The sequence below is a fragment of the Loxodonta africana genome, chromosome 1 (genome assembly GCF_030014295.1).
Source record: "Loxodonta africana isolate mLoxAfr1 chromosome 1, mLoxAfr1.hap2, whole genome shotgun sequence".
Classification (NCBI taxonomy): Eukaryota; Metazoa; Chordata; class Mammalia; order Proboscidea; family Elephantidae; genus Loxodonta; species Loxodonta africana.
The window spans coordinates 146,099,265-146,118,303 of record NC_087342.1 but is presented as its reverse complement, the minus strand read 5'-3'; the positions used below and the strand labels follow the sequence as shown (position 1 = coordinate 146,118,303).

General features: G+C 40.4%; 1 protein-coding gene and 1 pseudogene across 5 annotated transcripts in view; both read left to right on the top strand.

Moving 5' to 3' along the window:
- Positions 1-4,666: 4,666 nt before the first annotated feature.
- LOC135232870 (uncharacterized) lies at positions 4,667-9,321 on the top strand (annotated as a pseudogene).
- Positions 9,322-13,941: 4,620 nt separating this feature from the next.
- The window catches only part of CEP162 (centrosomal protein 162), an 81,197-nt gene continuing 76,099 nt past the window's right edge, over positions 13,942-19,039 (top strand). For 4 of the 5 annotated variants that reach the window (XR_010322493.1, XR_010322492.1, XR_010322494.1 and 1 more), the window contains exons 1-2: positions 13,943-15,059; positions 15,763-15,878. Coding sequence is in view for 2 of the 5 variants with exons in the window: in XM_064288689.1 (XP_064144759.1) it covers positions 15,822-15,878 (57 nt within the window). In the remaining 3 variants the exon portion in view is untranslated. Of the gene's footprint in view, positions 15,060-15,762; positions 15,879-19,039 lie in introns of all 5 variants that reach the window. The other variant, XM_064288693.1, reaches the window with a different exon arrangement.

The window sequence follows — 19,039 nt, the reverse complement described above, 5'->3', positions numbered from 1 at the left end:
TATAGCTGAGTGACCAGCTCTGTCCACCTGCACAAGGTGGTGAGAAGTATCATGCCTACAGACAAGCAAGCAATAAAGCATGTCCAGCCTGTCTGCCCAGACAAACCAAATAAAACAAAAAATCAGAATGAAACAAACAAATCTACAACCAATAAACAAAGAAAAATATTTCCCGGATGTCCCTAAAACAGCAAGCAATACCAAAACATATAAAAAGGCAGAACAGGGTGGCTCCAGAAAGTGACCAAAATAAAACACCAGTTTACTTTCTGATAGAAGAAAATTCACTGGAACTACCTAATAGGGAATTCAAAATTCTGATTTTCAGGGCTTTCCAAATGCAGGAAAAGGTAGATAAAATCATGGAACATGCAGACAAAACCAGGGGAAATACAGACAAAACAATGGAAGAATTCAGAAAAATAATACAGGAACAAAACATTGAAATAAACAAACAACAAGAAATCATACAAAAACAGCAATTAGAAATCCAAAAGATAACCAGATTTCATAAATGGACACTGGAATAGAATATTTTTGGAGCAAATTTGCAAATGGAAGGCAGGATCAGCAAAATTGAAGACAAATCCTTGGATACCACTTTGTTTGAGGAAAAACCAGAGAAAAGAATAAAGAAAAATGAAGAAGCCCTGAGAACAATGTGGGATACAATCAAAAGCAAAAACTTGCATGTGATCAGAGTTTCAAAACGGGGAGAAAAAGGAAAACACAGAGAGGCTTATGAAGATTTGCTGACAGAAAACTTTCCTGATATCATGAAAGATGAAAAACTGACCATCCAAGAAGCTCAACAAACCCCATATAGGATAGACCCCAAAAGAAAACCACCAAAGCATAATCACACTTGCTAAAATCAAAGACAAAGAAAGAATCCTGACAGCAGCTCAAGAAAAATGAAAAATCATACACAGAGGAGAAACAATAAGACTAACCTCTGATTACTCAGCAGAAACCATGCAGGAAAGAAGGCAATGGGATGACATATATAAAACTTCAAAATAAAAAACCAAAAATAATATATCCTGCAAAACTCTTACTCAAATATCATGGCAAAAATTTGGACATTTCCAAATAAACAGATATTAAGGGCATATGTAAAAACCAAACAAAACATATAAGAATTATTAAAGGGAGTGCTTCAGTTAGAGAATGAACAACATCAGACAACAACCTGAATTTAGGACACAGGAGAGCATCAGCCAGACACCAACCTAGGTAATGAACTCTCGAGGATAAAACAAAACTAAAAGGTATACAACAGGGAATCAGAGAGGTCAATCTGTAAATGACAACAATGTAAGATCAATAAAAGAGGAAATAAGCAGTGTAGGAATAGAATATTCAAATGGAGAGTAAGTCAAGGTGATATCAAGTAATAAATGCCTTGTTTGCACTTAGGTAGATAGGGAAAATTTCAAGGTAACCACAAAGAAAGTTAACAAACCTATACATCAAAATAAAAAAGAAAAACATAAAGCCTCAGTAAAGACAAAATTTATAAAAACGAAACAAACAAACAAAATCTACAAACAAAAGGAATTCAGCGCAGGAAAGTAAGAGGAACAAAGAAAATGTCAGCACTACAAAAAAAAAAGCACTACAAAATGACAGCAATAAACTCACACCTATCGATAATCACACTGAACATAAATGGCTTAAATGTACCCATAAAGAACAGAGAGTGACAGAACATATTTAAGAAACAAGACCCATCAATATGCTGTCTGTAAGAGACACACCTCAGAAACAAAGACATAAATATATTAAAAATCAAAGGATGGAAAAAAAAATATATCAAGCCAACAGCAAGAGAAAAGAGAGGAGTGGCAATACTAATCCCAGATAAAATGGACTTTAAAACAAAACTCACCATAAAAGACAAGGAAGGGCATTATATAATGATTAAAGGAACAATCTACCATGAGAACATAACCATAATAAATATCTACATACCCAACGACAGGGCTCCAAAATAAATAAAACAAACTCTAACAGCACTGAAAAGAGAAATTGACACTTCCACAAAAATAGTAGGAGACTTCAACATGCCACTCTTGGTAAAGGACAGAACATCTAGAAAGAAACTCAACAAAGATACAGAAGAGCTAAAGGGCACAATCAGCCTACTTAACCTCATAGGCATATGTAGAACACTCCACCCAACAGCAGGAAAGTACACATTCTTTTTCAAATCATATGGAACATTTTTCAGAATAGACCACATCTCAGGCTACAAAGCAACCCTCTACAAAATCCAAAACATTGAGATAATATAAAGCATCTTCTCTGGCCACAACACTATCAAAGTAGAAATTAATAACAGGAAGAGCAATAAAAAAAAATCAAATACATGGAAATTGAATAGCACCATGATTAAAAACAACTGGATAACAGAAGAAATCAAAGATGTAATCAAAAAATTCCTAGAATCAAATGAGAATGAAAACATCATACCAAAACCTTTGGGACACAGCAAAGGCAGGGCTCGGAGCCAGTTTATAGCAATAGATGCATACGTCAAAAAATAAGAGACAAAATCAAAACATTAGCTATGTAACTTGAACAATTAGAAGGAGAATAGCAAAAGGAGCTCAGAGCCTTGAGAAAAAAGGACATAATACAGATCAGAGCAGAAATAAATGAAATAGAGAATAGAAAAACAGTAGAAAGAATCAACAAAACCAAAAGACGATTCTTTGAAAGGATCAACAAAATCAAACCATTGGCCAAATTGACAAAAAAAAAAACAGGAGAGGACATAAATAAATCAGATAAGAAATGAAATGGGGGACATTACATCAGACACAACTGAAATAAAAATCATAACAGTACCAAGATGGTTAAGATTGTGTGTCAACTTGGCTGGGCTATGATTCTCAGTGTTTTGGCAGTTGTATAATGTTGTGATCACTTACCTGCTGAAATTTGATATGTGATTACCCTCATAATGGAATCTGTTGTGTGGGGGTGGGGGCTGTGGCGGCTCACTGCCCCCTCAGCCTTCATCTCTCCACCTTCTGCCACCTACTTCCTTCCTGCTCACCTTGCCAAGGCTTTTGGCTTGTTCTGGATTCAGCAGTTGTCTCTTTTCTGACCTCCGGTTCTTGGGACCTGAACTAGTAGCTTACCTGTTGATCTTGGGATCTGTCAATCTTCACAGCCTGCGAGAAAGACCCCTGCTACCCAACTTGCCAATCTTGGGTTCACCAGCTTCTGCAGCTGCATGAATTGAGAGAGGCCTCTATCCTGATCCATTGACTTGGGACCTTCCAGCCTCTACAATCACATGGGCTGTTTCCTTGATATAAATCTCTCTCTATATATATATTTATATGCTTTGCTGGTTTTGCTTCTCTAGAGGACCCAGCCTGAGACATTTGGTACCGAGATTGATTCTAGAGAAACAAAATTGTAAGGATGAGTTTCCTAAATTGGTTCTCAAGCCCAGTTAGTCTTAAAGATGTTGATGACTCTACTTCCCAGTAGTAAAGAGGGCACTGCTAATCCATGGTGTGAGGTAGCAATTCAAATATGCAAAATATCACCCCAGTAGATCAGGTATTGGTGAAAGGCAAAGCTCTGGGTGATTGCATATATACCTTTCTACAAATTTGTCATATTAAGAGGTATAAGGAAGCTGGAAGGTTGGTCCTACTCTCACTAGACAAACTGGTGAAAGAGATGGGCTCAGGGATTCAAAGTGTCACAAAAACGGCCTCAAAGCTTCCACTTGTGCTTTGAAAGAAAGACTTATTTCTTGTAGTAATAGAGTCAATATTGCCGAAAACCAAGCCCAGATTCTTATTGTAAGAATGGCTGAACTACAACACCAGCTCAATTGCCAACCTCGAGAGGTGTCTGAAGTTAAAATGAGGGCATTAATTGGGAAGAAATGGGATCCTGAAACTTGGGGTGGGGACATACCCAGAAACATGGAGACACTGAGCCCCTAAATTACATTGAATCATTTCTGCCAACAGAACCACTCCCATCTGAAGAAATTACTTCATGTTTGTCTGCTATACCACCCTGCCCAGGAAAACCATTAGTCCCTTCATTCCCATCTAATGAGATTAGCCCTAGCCCAGCTGCCTCTAAAGAGCCTTGCCCAAGTCATCGCCTGGGGCATTGCCTGAGGCAGAAGCTTTACGAGACAATGCTGAATGCTCTCATAACAAATTCACATTACTGATTCTGGCTTCTAGACCTATAACAGGACTTAAGTTCCATTGAGCCCCAAAAGGTGAAGTGCAAAGTGTGACCCAGGAGGAGGTATGCTACATTTCAAAAGAACTACTTGACTTTTCTAACACGTACAAACAGAAAACCTGGGGAATATGTGTTGGAATGGCTATTAAGGGTGGAGGATAATGGTGCACAGAACATAAAAATGGATCAGTCTGAGTTTATTGATATGGGTCCACTAAGCATAGATTCTTCATTCAAGGTTTCAGCTTGAGAAGTTAGGAAAGGGTCTAATCATTTGTTTGGTTGGGTTGCTGGAGCATGGATTATGCGGTGGTCTACACTAAGTCAAGTTGAAGTATAATACCTGCCTTGGTATACCGTAGAAGAAGGTATCCAAAGGCTAAGGAAAATTGGCATGCTAGGGTGGATTTATCAGGTTAGATTCACAGAACCGCACATGGAATACCCAGAGAACACATCTTTTACCACAACCATGAGGAACAAATTTGTGAAGGGAGCTCCAGCATCCTTGAAGACTGCTGTGATTGCTATTTTATGTAAATCAGATTTGACAGTGGAAACTCTCCTAACTGGATTAAGACACCTAACTACAGTGGGGCTGATTGGACCTTATAGTAGTAGGGGCCAAGTAGCAGCACTCAATCTACAAAGACAAGGTGGGCGCAATTACCTTAATGGACAGCAGAGTCAAAGCAGTAATCAGAATACTCTGACTTATATGGACTTATGGCGTTGGTTACTTAGCCATGGCATCCCTAGGAGTGAAATAGATGGGAAAGCTACTAAATATTTACTTGATCTGTACAAACAGGTGAATTCTAGGTAAGGTGAACAGCAGTTTAACTGGAATCGCCAGAAAAGAGTCATGATCCCTCAGTCAATTCCCAGACTTGAGCAATTTAAAGACCCACAACCCTCTGAAGGAAGGAGAGGCTAGGTCCCCTCAAGGAAGGACTCCAATACACTGCCAAAAATTTATACTGTTAATCTCTCTCCCAGTCTTCCCCAAAGGGATTTATGGCCTTTTACGAGAGTGACTGTTCATTGGGGGAAAAAAAAATAATCAGACTTTTTAGGGCTCACAGGATACTGGCTCTGAACTGACACTGATACCACGAGACCCTAAATGTCACTGTGGCCCAACTGTCAGAGTGGGGGAATATGGAGGTCAGGTTATTAATGAAGTCTTGGCTCATGTCCATCTCACAGTAGGTCCAGTGGGTCCCCAAACTCACTCTGTAGTGATTTTTCCAGTTCCAGAATGCATAATTGGAATAGACATACTCAGGAACTGGCAGAGCCCCCACATTGGATCCCAGACAAATGGAGTAAGGGCTATTATGGTAGGAAAAGCCAAGTGGAAGCCATTAGACCTGCCGCTACCTAGCAAAATAGTAAACTAAAAGAAATACTGCATTCCTGGAGGGATTGCAGAGATTACTGCTACCATCAAGACTTGAAGTATGCAGAAGTGGTGATTCCCACCACATCCCCATTCAACTTGCCTATTTGGCCTGTCCAAAAAACAGATGCATCTTGGAGAATGACAGTGGATTATTGAAAATTTAACCAGTTGGTGACTCCGATTGCAGCTACGGTTCCAGATGTAGTTTCATTGCTTGAGCAAATTAAAACATCTCCTGGTACCTGGTATGTAGTTATTGATCTGGCTAATGCCTTTTTCTCCATACCTGTTTCAAAGGAGCACCAGAAGCAGTTTGCCTTCAGCTGGCAAGGCCAACAATATACCTTCACTTGCCTACCTCAGAGCTGAATCAACTGTCCAGCCCTATGTCATAATTTAGTTCACAGGGATATTGATCACCTTTCCCTTCCACAAGATGTCACACTGGCCCATTACACTGATGACATTATGCTGATTGGACCCAGTAAGGAAAAAGTGTCAATGACTCTGGACTTATTGGTAAAACATTTGCATGCTACGCTGTGGGAAATTAATCCCACAAAAATTCAGGTGCCTTCCACCTCAGTGAAATTTCTAGGGGGCCAGTAGTGTGAGGCATGTCAAGATATTCCTTCTAAAGTGAAGGACAAAATGTTGCATCTGGCTACTTCCACAACTAAAAAAGGAAGCACAGCTCCTAGGGGGCCTCTTTGGATTTTGGAGGCAATATATTCCTCATTTGGGTAGCACTACTCTGGCCTATCTATCAAGTGACTCAAAAAGCTGCTAGTTTTGAGTGGGGCCCAGAACAAGAGAAGGCTCTGCAACAGGTTCAGGCTGCTGTGCAAGCCAGTCTGCCACTTGGGCCATATGATCCAGCTGATCCAACGGTGCTTGAAGTGTCAGTGGCAGATAGAGATGCTACTTGGAGACTTTGGCAGGCCACTACTGGTGAATCACAGTGCAGACCCTTAGAACTTTGGAGCAAATCCCTGCCATCCTCTGCAGATAACTATTCTCCTTTTGAGAAACAGCTTTTGTCTTGTTACTGGGCCTTACTGAGACTGAATGCTTAACCATAGGCCACCAAGTCACCATGCATCCTGAGTTGCCCATCACGAGCTGGGTGTTGTCTGACCCACAGAGACATAAAGTTGGCCATGCACAGCTGCACTCCATCACAAGATGGAAGTGGTATATAAGAGATCAGGCTCAAGCAAAACCAAAGGCACAAGTAAGTTGCATGAGGAAGTAGCCCAAATGCCCATGGTCTCCATTCCTGTCACATTACCTTCTACCTGCCAGTCTGCACCTATGGGTTCATGGGGAGTTCCTTATGACCAGTTGACTGAAGAAGGAAAAACCTGTGCCTGGTATACAGGTGGTTCTGCACGATATGCCGGTGTCCCTCGAAAGTGGACAGCAGCAGCACTACATCCTCTTTCTGGGACCTCACTGAAGGACAGTGGTGAAGGGAAATCTTTCCAATGGGCAGAACTTCGAGCAGTGCACCTGGCTGCTCACTTTGCTTGGGAGGAGAAATGGCCAGATGTGTAACTGTATACTGATTCATGGGCTGTGGCAAATGGTTTGGCTGGATGGTCAGGGACTTGGAAAGAACATGATTGGAAAATTGGAGACAAGGATTTACGGGGAAGATGTATGTGGACAGATCTTTCTGAATGGACCAAAGAAATGAAGATATTTGTGTCTCATGTGAATGCTCACCAAAGGGTGACCTCAGCAGAGGATGATTTTAACAATCAAGTGGACAGGATGACGTGTTCTGTGGAAACCATGCATCCTCTTTCCCAAGCTACTCCTGCCATTGCTCAATGGGCTCAGGAACAAAGTGGCCAAGTTGGCAGGGATGGAAGTTTTACATGGGCCCAGCAACATGGACTTCTACTTACCAAGGCTGTCTTTGATACAGGCACTGCTGAGTGCCCAATCTGCCAGGAGCAGAGACCTACACTTAGTCCCCGATATGGCACCATCAACTCAAGGTGAGCTGCCAGCAACCTGGTGGAAAGTTGATTACATTGGACCACTTCCATCATGTAAAGGGCAGTGTTTTATCCTTATTGGAATAGACACTTACTCTGGATATGGATTTGCCTTCCCTGCACACTATGCTTCTGTCAAAACTATCATTCCTGGATTTACAGAATGCAAATAAATTTTTTTATCTACTGTCATAGTATCCCACACAGCATTGCTTCTGATCAAGGGACTCACTTCACAGCAAATGAAGTGCAGCAGTGGGCCCATGCTCATGGAATTTGCTGGTCTTACCATGTTTTCCCTCAGCCTGAAGCAGCTGGCTTGATAGGACAATGGAATGGCCTCCTAAAGACAAAATTACAGCACCAGCTAGGTGGCAGTACCTAGCAGGGTTGGAGCAATGTTCTCCACAAGCCTGTATATGCTCTAAACTAGCATCCAATATATGGTGCTATTTCTCCCATAGCCAGGAATCATGGGTCCAGGAATCAAGGGGCAGAAATGGGAGGGCTACCACTCACTATTACCCCTAGTGACACATTCGCAAGATTTTTGCTTCCCGTCCCTGCAACCTTATGCTCTGCTGGTCTAGAGGTCTTAGTTCCAAAGAAAGGAATCCTCCCACCTGGAGACACATCACTGATTCCATTGAACTGAAAGCTAAGAATGCCACCTGGCCAATTTGGGCTCCTTATGCCTCTGGATCAACAGGCAAAGACAGGAGTTACTATACTGGCTGGTGTGACTGATCCTGATTACAAAGAGGAAATCAGATTGATATTACATAATGGAGGTAAAGAAGAGTTTGTCTGGAATGCAGGAGATCCCTCAGGGTGTCTCTTAGTACTACCATGTCCTGTGATTAAAGTCAATGGGAATTTACAGCAACCCAATTCTGACATGACTTCTAATGGCCCAGAACCTTCAGGAATGAAGATTCGGGTCACCCCATCAGGCAAAGAACCACGACCAGCTGAGGTGCTTGCTGAGGGCAAAGGGAATACAAAATGGGTGGTGGAAGAAGGTAGTTCTGAATACCAGTTACAGCCACATGACCAGTTACAGAAACGAGGATTGTAATTGTTATATTTCTGCTTTGTATGTGTACATCAAATATTTTTGTTCTCTTCACTTATAAAATATAAGAGTAAACAGTGCTAGCATGTTTTCTGTTGTATGTGTGTTAGTTGTATCATGTTAGGCACAAGTATGACTGTGTAATTGTCTTTATTCAGAGATTATGTATGGTTTGGGGAGATGCACGCAGGTGCCAAGTTGACAAGGGGTGGGCTGTGATAGTTAAGGTTGTGTGTCAACTGGGCTGGGCCATGATTCTCAGTGTTTTGGCAGTTGTATAATGTGACCACGTCCCTGTTGAAATTTGATATATGATCACCCCCATGATTGAATGTGCTGAGTGGTACCAGCGGGGGTGGGGCCTGTGGTGGCTCACTGACCTCTCAGCCTTCATCTCTCCACTCTCTGTCACCTACTTCCTTCCTGCTCACCTTGCCAAGACTTTTGGCTTGTTCTTCTGGATTTAGCAGCTGTCTCCTGTCATCTGACCTCCAGTTCTTGGGACTTGAGCTAACAGCTTACCTGTCGATCTTGGAATTCATCAATCTTCACAGCCTGTGAGCAAGAGTCCTGCTCCCCAACCTGCCAATCTTGGGTTCGCCAGCTTCTGCAGCTGCATGAATTGGAAGAGGCCTCTATCCTGATTCACAGACTTGGGACAGTCCAGCCTCTACAATCACATACGCCGTTTCCTTGATATAAATCTCTCTCTATATATAATTTTTATATATACTTATATGCTTTACTTCTTTTGCTTCTCTAGAGAACCCAGCCTAAGACAAGTACTATGAAAACTATACTCCAACAAATTTGAAAATCTAAAGGAAATGGACAAATTTCTAGAAACATACTACCTACCCAAACTAACACAAACTGAGGTTGAAAATCTGGACAGACCCATAACAAGAGAAGAGATTGAAAAGGTAATTTAAAAAAGAAAATAAAAAACTCCCAACAAAACAAAAACCTGAACCGGATGGCTGCACTGAAGAATTCTAACAAACATTCAGGGAAGAGCTTACAGCCATAGTACTCAAACTACTTCAGAACATGGAAAAAGGAGGGATACTTTGGAATTCATAACCCAGATACCAAAACCAGGCAAAGATAATACAAAAAAAAAGAAAATTACAGACCAATATCTCTCATGAATATAGATGTAAAAATTCTCAACAAACTTCTAGCCAATAGAATTCAGCATCATATATAAAAAAATAATAATAATACACCATGACCAAGTGGGATTCATACCAGATACATAAGGAAGCTTCAACATTAGAAAACCAGTCAATGTAATCTATCACAAAAATAAAACAAAAGAATCATATGATCACCTCAATTGACACAGAAAAGGCATTCAGTAAAGCCCAACATTCATTCCCGATAAAAATAATCAATAAAATAGGTATAGAAGGAATATTTCTCAACATAATAAAGGGCATCTGTACTAAACCAGGAAACCCTGGCAGCATAGTGGTTAAGAGTTCAGCTGCCAAAAGGTCAGCAGTTTGAATCCACCAGGTGCTCCTTGGAAACCCTATGGGGCAGTTCTTCTCTGTCATATAGGGTCACTATGAGTCAGAATCAACTCGATGGCAGTGGGTTTTTTTGTTTGTTTGCTTTTTATATACTAAACGAACAGCCAACATCATTCTTAACAGAGAGAGGCTGAAAACACTCCCCTTGAGAACAGGAACACGACAAGGATGCCCTTTATCATCACTCCTATTTAACACTGTGCTGGAAGTCCTAGCTAGAGCATCAAGGCAAAAAAAAAAAAAAAAAAAAGAAAGAAAGGGCATTCAAACTGATAAGGAAGAAGTACAACTGTCCCTATTTGTGAATGATAAGATACTATACATAGAAAACCCAAAAGATTTCAGAAGAAAATACTAGAACTAATAGAAAAATCCAGCGGAGTAGCAGGATACAAGATAAACATACAAAAATCAGTTGAATTCCTACACACCAATAAAGAGAACTATTAAAAGGAAATCAAGAAAGCAATACTATTTATAATACCCCTAAAAAAATAAAATACTTAGGAATAAATCTAACCAGGGAAGTAAAAGGTCTTACAAAAAAAGAAAAAAAAAAAAAACTACAAAATGCTACTGCAAGAAATCAAACAAGACCTATGTAAATTGAAAAACGTACCATGCTCATGGATAGATAGACTCAACATTGTGAAAATGTCAATTCCACCCAAAGCCATCTGCAAATACAATGCAATCTCGATCCAAATAGCAACAGCATTCTTTAAAGAGATGGGAAAACTAATAATTAACTTTATATGGAAAGGGAAGAGGCCCCAGATAAGTAAAGCACTATTGAAGAAGAAGAATAAAGTAGGACTCACATGACTTGACCTCAGTTCCTACTATACAGCTACAGCAGTCAAAACAGCCTGGTACTGGTACGAGGACAGATACATTGACCAATGAACAGAGTTGAGAACCCAGATATAAATCCACCCATTTATGGTCACCTGATCTTCAACAAGGGCCCAAAGTCCATTAAATGGGGAAAAGATGGTCTTTTTGACAAATGGCGCTGGCAACGCTGGATGTCCATCTGAAAAATAAAATAAAACAGGACCCATACTTCTCACCATATACAAAAACTAATTCAAAATGGATCAAAGACCTAAACATAAAACCAAAAGCAATACAGATCATAAAATTAAAAATAGGGTCAACACTAGAGGCCCTAATACACAGCATAAACAGGATACGAACCATAACTAACAATACACAAACACCAGAAGGTAAACTATATAATTGCAAGCACCTAAAAACTAAACACTTATGCTCATCAAAAGACTTCACCAAAAGAGTAAAAAGAGAAACTACGGAGTAGGGAAAAAAAATATTGGCTATGACAAATCCACCAAGGGTATAATCTCTAAAATGTACAGGAAAATCCAACACCTCTACAACAAAAAGACAAACAATCCAATTAAAAAATGTTTGAAGAAAATGAACAGACACTTCACCAAAGAAGACATTCAGGTGGTCAACAGACACATGAGGAAAAGCCATTAGAGAAATACAAATCAAAACCAAAATGAGATACCATTCCACACTGACATTACTGGCATGAATCAGAAAAACAGAAAATAACAAATGTTGGAGAGGCTGCCAGGAGATTGGAATTCTTATGCACTGCTGGTGGGAATGCACAACATTACAACCAATTTGGAAGACACTCTGGCACTTCCTTAAAAAGCTAGAAATAGAAATACCAAATGATCCAGCAATTGCACTCCTAGGAATATATCCTGGAGAAATAAGAGCCATCACACGAACAGACATATGCACACCCCATGTTCACTGAAGCATTATTCACAGTAGCAAAAAGATAGAAACAACCGAAGTGCCCATCAACAGATGAATGCATAAACAAGCTGTGGTACGTACACACTGTGGAATAGTACACAACAATAAAGAACAATGATGAATGGGTAAAACATCTCACAATGGATGAATCTGGAGGGCATTATGCTGAGTGAAATAAGCCATTTTAGGAGGTAGCATATGATCAAGAACGGATGGTACTGAAGGAAGAAGTCCAAGCTGCACTGAAGGCATTGTCAAAAAACAAGGGTCCAGGGACTGATGGAATACCAATTGAGGTGTTTCAACAAACGGATGCAGCGCTGGAAGTGCTTACTCGTCTATGCCAAGAAACTTGGAAGACAACTACCTGGCCCACCTACTGGAAGAGATCCATGTCTCTGTACCCATTCCAAAGAAAGGTGATCCAACAGAATGCGGAAATTATTGAACAATATCATTAATATCACACACAAGTAAAATTTTGCTGAGCATAATTAAAAAATGATTACAGCAATACATTGTCAGGGAACTGCCAGAAATTCAAGTCAGATTCAGAGGGATATCGCTGCTGATGTCAGATGCCTCATGGCTGAAAGCAGAGAATACCATAAAGATGTGTACTTGTGCTCTATTGACTATGCAAAGGCATTCGACTGTGTGGATCACAACAAATTACGGATAACATTCCGAAGAACGTGAATTCCAGAACACCAATTGTGTTCATGAGGAACTTGTACTTAGGCCAAGAGGCAGTAGTTGGAACAGAACAAGGGGATATTGCAGGGTTTAAAGTCAGGAAAGGTGTGTGTCAGGGTTGTATCCTTTCACCATACTTATTCAATCTGTATGCTGAGCAAATAATCCGAGAAGCTGGACTATATGAAGAAAAACACAGCATCAGGATTGATGGAAGACTCATTAACAACCTGCGATATGCAGGTGACACAACCCTGCTTGCCAAAAGCAAAGAGGACTTGAAGCACTTACTAATGAAGATCAAAGACTATGGACTTCAGCACGTATTACACTTCAGCATAAAGAAAAGAAAAATCCTTACAACTGGACCAATAAGCAACATCATGATAAATGGAGAAAGGATTGAAACTGTCAAGGATTTCATTTTACTTGGATCTACAATCAACATCTGTGGAAGTAGCAGTCAAGAAATCAAAAGACGCATTGCATTGGGCAAAACTGTTGTTAAAGACCTCTTTAAAGTGTTAAAAAGTAAAGGTGTCATTTTCAGGACTAAGGTGTGCCTGATCCAAGCCATGGTGTTTTGATTTGCCTCATATGTATGGGAAAGCTAGACAATGAATAAGGGAGGCCAAAGAATTGATGCCTTTGAATTACAGTGTTGGCAGATAATATTTACTATACCATGGGCTGCCAGTTCAAACAAACCTGTCTTGGAAGAAGTACAGCCATAAGGCTCATTAGATGTGAGGATGGCAAGATTTGTCTCACGTACTTTGGACGTGTTATCAGGGGGACCAGTCCCTGGAGAAGGACATTATGTTTTTTAGAGGGTCAGTGAAAAAGAGGAAAACCCTCAAAGAGTTGGACTGACACAGTGGCTGCAACAATGGGCTCAAGCATAACAACGATTTTGAGAATGGCCCAGGACCAGGCAGTGTTTCACTGTGTTATACATAGGGTAACTGTGAGTGGGAAATGTCTGGATGCACCTAACAACATATATATATACACACACACATACATACATATATATACACATGTGTATATACATATATTTAATGATCAGAAACGAGTAGTGATATCTTTATAAAAATGTTGGTGTGTATGTATTTTCAACTTCTTGTCCACTAGATGGTGGAACAGTCTCTATTCCGACAACAGAGCTGTTTTTCTCAGGTCTGCTTTTCTGTCACAACGCCCCACACAGACTTTTGCACGTATAGGAAATCCAATAAATTAAATTCCTTCAAGATTTCCATTTGCAAAGCAGATAGCACCAATGATAAGGGTGGAGAAAGCTGGGAAAAGACGCCAAGTGCGAAAAATATCCCTGGTGACGCAACAGGCTGTTGGAACCCACCAGTGACTCTGAGAAAGAAAAGACCTGCTCCTATAAAGACCACAGCCTAGAAAACCCCACGAGGAAGTTCTACACTGCCCTAGAGGGTCGCAATAAGTCCTAAGCGACTAGACAGCACGCAAAAACAACGGGGGACTAAAAACTACATTTCCCAGGAAGCCACTGACTGGGCCTACAACACCCATCATGCCTCTGTCCGGGCTTGTCAGTAACCAGTTTGCTGCCATCCACTGTTCAAAGAAGTGTAGAGAAAGAGAGAACGTATTGGTGCAGCAACGATATTTCCTATCCACCGGGTAGCCCTGCTGAACCGTGGTTGTTCCAGTTGTTGCTCATACCCAGACTCAGTGCCGTCGAGTCCATTAAAGTCCATTAGAGGGAACAAAAGGTTGCCTGCAGTGCCCACGCGCCACGTGACCAACTCGGGTCATGTGACTTCGGACCCCAGCGGCTGAAGACTGTTACCCTAGCAACTGCTGGGCCCCTCCTCACTTTCCCGAAAAGCGTCGAAGTCAGAGACACGGGTAAGTGAAGCATAAATGCTTGCTACTCACTGGGATCGCCGTTACCTAGATCCTGCTTCATTCCCAGTCCTCTGGGATTTAAGTTTTCTGGGTCATTCTCCAACTCCATCCGGGCTCCACTGCACATGAATTTTTGTCTTTCCGCCAACTTCCGAATCCGCGCTTCCTGGAGCCGGAACCCTGCCGGGCAGCGGATCCTTTGAGTGGAATCCTCCTCTGAGCAACCTTTTGCCGCCGACTTTACGGCACGCTCCTGGGACTGATCGGAAATACTAGTGAGGGGAAGGAGTTCTGCACGTTGGGCAAGATATTGTGTGGGTCCCCCCATCCTCCACCTCGGAAATAGAAAGCTGGGGTTCCAGCTCCTTCGAGGAGTCAGAATCCAGAGCTGGAGCAGATCTGAAGCTGAGTTCATTAAGGAGGTAGGGAGCTTTGCATTGCAAATCTTAGGATTTCACTTTAGACGTTCATTTGGATATTTTTCGTTGGCTTTCCCTCCCTCCAAAAGAAACAATTCGTGCTGATGTGTATACTCCATTAACTTTAAGTAAATTCTGAGTTTTTTTCAATAAATTATATGTCTGTATTTGGAAACATCCCCTTATTTGGAAACAATCTCTTTTGCAAAACTCTTACTATAGATTGTTAAATAACTAACTTGTTGTTAGTAACTGGTTACCTAGTAAGATAGCACAAAATTCGTTTTGTGCTTGGCAAGAAAGAAACGGTCCTTTGAATTTATATTTTATTATTTTTTTAAAGATTCTTTGTGAGGCGCTGGTTTGTTTGAGGGAAATTAAGTAACCACCCCCTTGAACCTCATCCTCCCCACCCCCCGCCCCCATACACACACTAATACGTATAGATTTAGGAAATACTGTAGAGCCCACATTTTAACAGCTGGATATTAACAGATGAAAATGCAATTCTGGACCCTGAGTACAAGGCAGTGTGAAAGCTGCTTTTCTAAATCAGTTTGTTTAATGAATTATGAATCACTAATTCAACTTACTGGCCAATAATTGTAGATATATACTAAGTCATAAGGGAAGTGTCTAAAGTCTGGTTGTTTTCATGATGTGATATGAACTACCTCAAAAGATGTTTATATCTTTTGTCATCTAGAGTTTCCAATTTTGAAAATACTTTGGAATGTTTACTGTGGGAAGTGGAAATTATTGATTATGGCTCACTATTCCAGAGAAGAGCTAGATGAAGAGTTTGAACAGTTTATGAAAGAGGTAAGTTTATATTTTTAGAAACTGTATTTGTAATGTGTCTTATGAGAGACTCATCCTTCACTTATCTGTTTCACCTCTCAGATACAGTCAGTTCATCACAAAGCTCTGTGGACTCCACCTTTGAAATACAGCCAGTCATCCCTCCAGTTCTCTCCCTTTCCACTGCTACCATCCTAGTTCAGGCCACCATCATCTCACCTGGGCTGCTGCAGTAGTTCTCAACTGATGTCTCAGCATTCCTTTTACCGTACTGCAGCGAGAATAATCTGTTACATAAATCAGACCCTGTCACTCCCCAGCAAAAAACGCTCTTGACGTCCCATACATGTGTAATAAAATTCAAACCCCTTACCCTGGCTTACCCTGCGTGATTTTATTCATGGGTCTATCTCATAGACTGTATACCACTCTTCCCCCTCATCCACTTGACTTAATCTAGAGTGGCCTTTTGTCTCCCCTAGACATGCCAAGCTCATGCCACATGAAGGGCTTTGCATTAGCTGTTCTTTCTGCCAACAATGCGTTTCCCTTATTCTTCACCTGGCTAATGAAGCTCTACCCTTAAATGTCACCACCTCAGAGAGGTTTTTCCTGGTTATCCAGTATAAAGTAACCGCCAGGCCACTTTTTCGTATTCTGTGTATTTATTTCTTTGAATAATACTTAACATCGCCCATTATTTTTTCTCATGTGGGTCTATTTTCTGCCTGTCATTACAAGAATATATGATCTATGAGGTGATGGGTGTCTGTTCATCGCTATTATCTGCAGTATCTAATAAACGTTCAGTAAATATTTGCAGAATGAGAAGTGAGAGGGTTATACTGCATCCTGTGTATTTGTGTAAATGGAGGGACCTTGCAGGGTACTGAAGAGAGATACATTTTAAGCTATTACCCTAATGTTCCTGTTCATGATGGGAGTTTGGTATAGTAGAAAGAACCTCAATTTTATTATCTGTTTAGCAGAAAAAATACACGTACTTTGTAGGATTGTTTTAAGGATTAAACAAAGCCATCTACCAAATGCTAGGACATAGTAGGTGCTTAGGATATGAGTCTCGCTTTCCATTTGAAAAACCGATTTTTAAAATGTCAAATGTAGGAACATTTTGAAAATTAAATTTATTACAGTGTGTTTTCATTGTAAAAGTTAAATAGCACTACAGGCCTTTTGTTCCTTTTAGCTCTCATTTATTATCCCTCCAACACACAAACACACGGACACACACAGGTTCTCTCACACTGATACCCTTAAAAGCTGTTATCCCATATTAGAGACTTGTGTAAAGCAGGGTTTCATTTTTAAAAATGAAAAACTATGATTTTAAAGTTATGCTAACTTTTTTAGTTACTTTGATAAATAATTGTTCAATTTATAGTGTAACGTATGCATATATATGTATATTATTAATTAATATAAGTAAGTCCCTTTGGAGGGATGGTCACTATGGACTTGTCCACAGTGGTGTTCAGGGATGAAGAAAATTGACAGCTGTACTATTGTATACAATTTTGTATTGGCTAACCTGTCTGGATGGGTGATTATAGGTGAAACACAGGCTCTCAAGGCTAGTGGACTTGAGTTTGAAACTTAAAATTGAGTCCAGATTGTACTGCCAAGGAGGAACCAAAACATGTTTTTAAGGAGAACAGTCCAACCAGCTTTTTTTCTATAGCTTTGTTGGTGTATAATCATATACCATAAAATTTAACCATTTAAATTATTCAGTCCTATGGTTTGCAGTATATTCACAGAGTTATGCAGTTATCACCACAACCAGTTTTAGAACATTTTCATCACATTGAAAAGAAACCCTATACACATTAACAATCACCCTTCATCTTCTCCCATACCCGTTCCCCAGCCCTGTTGTTGTTTGGTTCCATCGAGTCAGTTCTAACTCATAGCAACCCTGTGTACAAAAGAATGAAACACTGACTGGTCGGTTGCCATCCTCACAGTCATTGTTATTCTTGAGCCCATTGTTGCAGCCACTATGTCAATCCACCTGCTTGAGGGTGTTCCTCTTTTTCGCTGACCCTCTCCTTTACCAAGCATGATGTCCTTCTCCAGGGACCGATCCCTCCTGATAACATGTCCAAAGTATGTGAGATGTAATCTCGCCATCCTTGCTTCTAGGGAGCATTCTGGTTGGCCTCCATTATTCCAGTTTATGTTTTTAAAGATTTGCCCATTCTGAACATTTCATAGAAGTGGAATTATACACTATGTGGTCTTCTGTGACTGACTTCTTTCACTTAGCATAATGTTTTCAAGATTCATCCATGATGTGTAGTATGTGTCAGTTCTTCATTCCTTTTATGGCTGAATAGTATCCCATTGTATGCATATTCCACATTTTGTCTCTTCGTCAGTTGATGGACATTTGGGTTCTTTCCACTTTTTGGCTATCATAAATAATGCTGCTATGAATATTTGTTCCTAAGTTTTTGTATGGACATATATTTTCATATCTTTTGCATATATACCTAAGAGTGGAATTGCTGCATCCCAGTGGGTTTTGTTTTTTGGTTTTTTTATGGTAACTGACCTTTTGAGGAACTGCTAGACTGTTTTCCAAAGTAGCTGCTCCATTTTGTGTTCTTACCAACACAGCATTAGAGTTCCAATTTCTCCACCTCTTCACTAACAATGTTATTATAGGTAAACCCACTTTTAAAATTTTATTTTGTTTTTAACGATACTAACCTGGAAAGCAGTGTGTGAGATTATCTAAAGTGAGTGCACCTATTGTGTATTAAATAGTATGGAGGGTACCGTCCATTTCTTTTTCTGATCTTTGCTACTACTCTGCAAGGTCAATGGTACTATACCTATTTTACAGATGAATAAACTGAAGCCTAGGGAGGTAACAGAAACCCTGGTGACATAGTGGTTAAGAGCTACAGCTGCTAACCAAAAAGTCAGCAGTTCAAATCCACCAGGCGCTCCTTGGAAACTCTACGGGGCAGTTCTACTCTGTCCTATAGGGTCGCTATGAGTTGGGATTGACTCGACGGCAACGGGTTTGTTTTTGTTTTTAGAGGGTAGCTTCCCCTAAGCAACAGAACTAGCATTTGTTGAAGTTGAAATTTGAACCCACATCGGTCTGGCTCCAAAAATGTGTGTTCCTTCTTCCATACTCTGATGTGGCCACG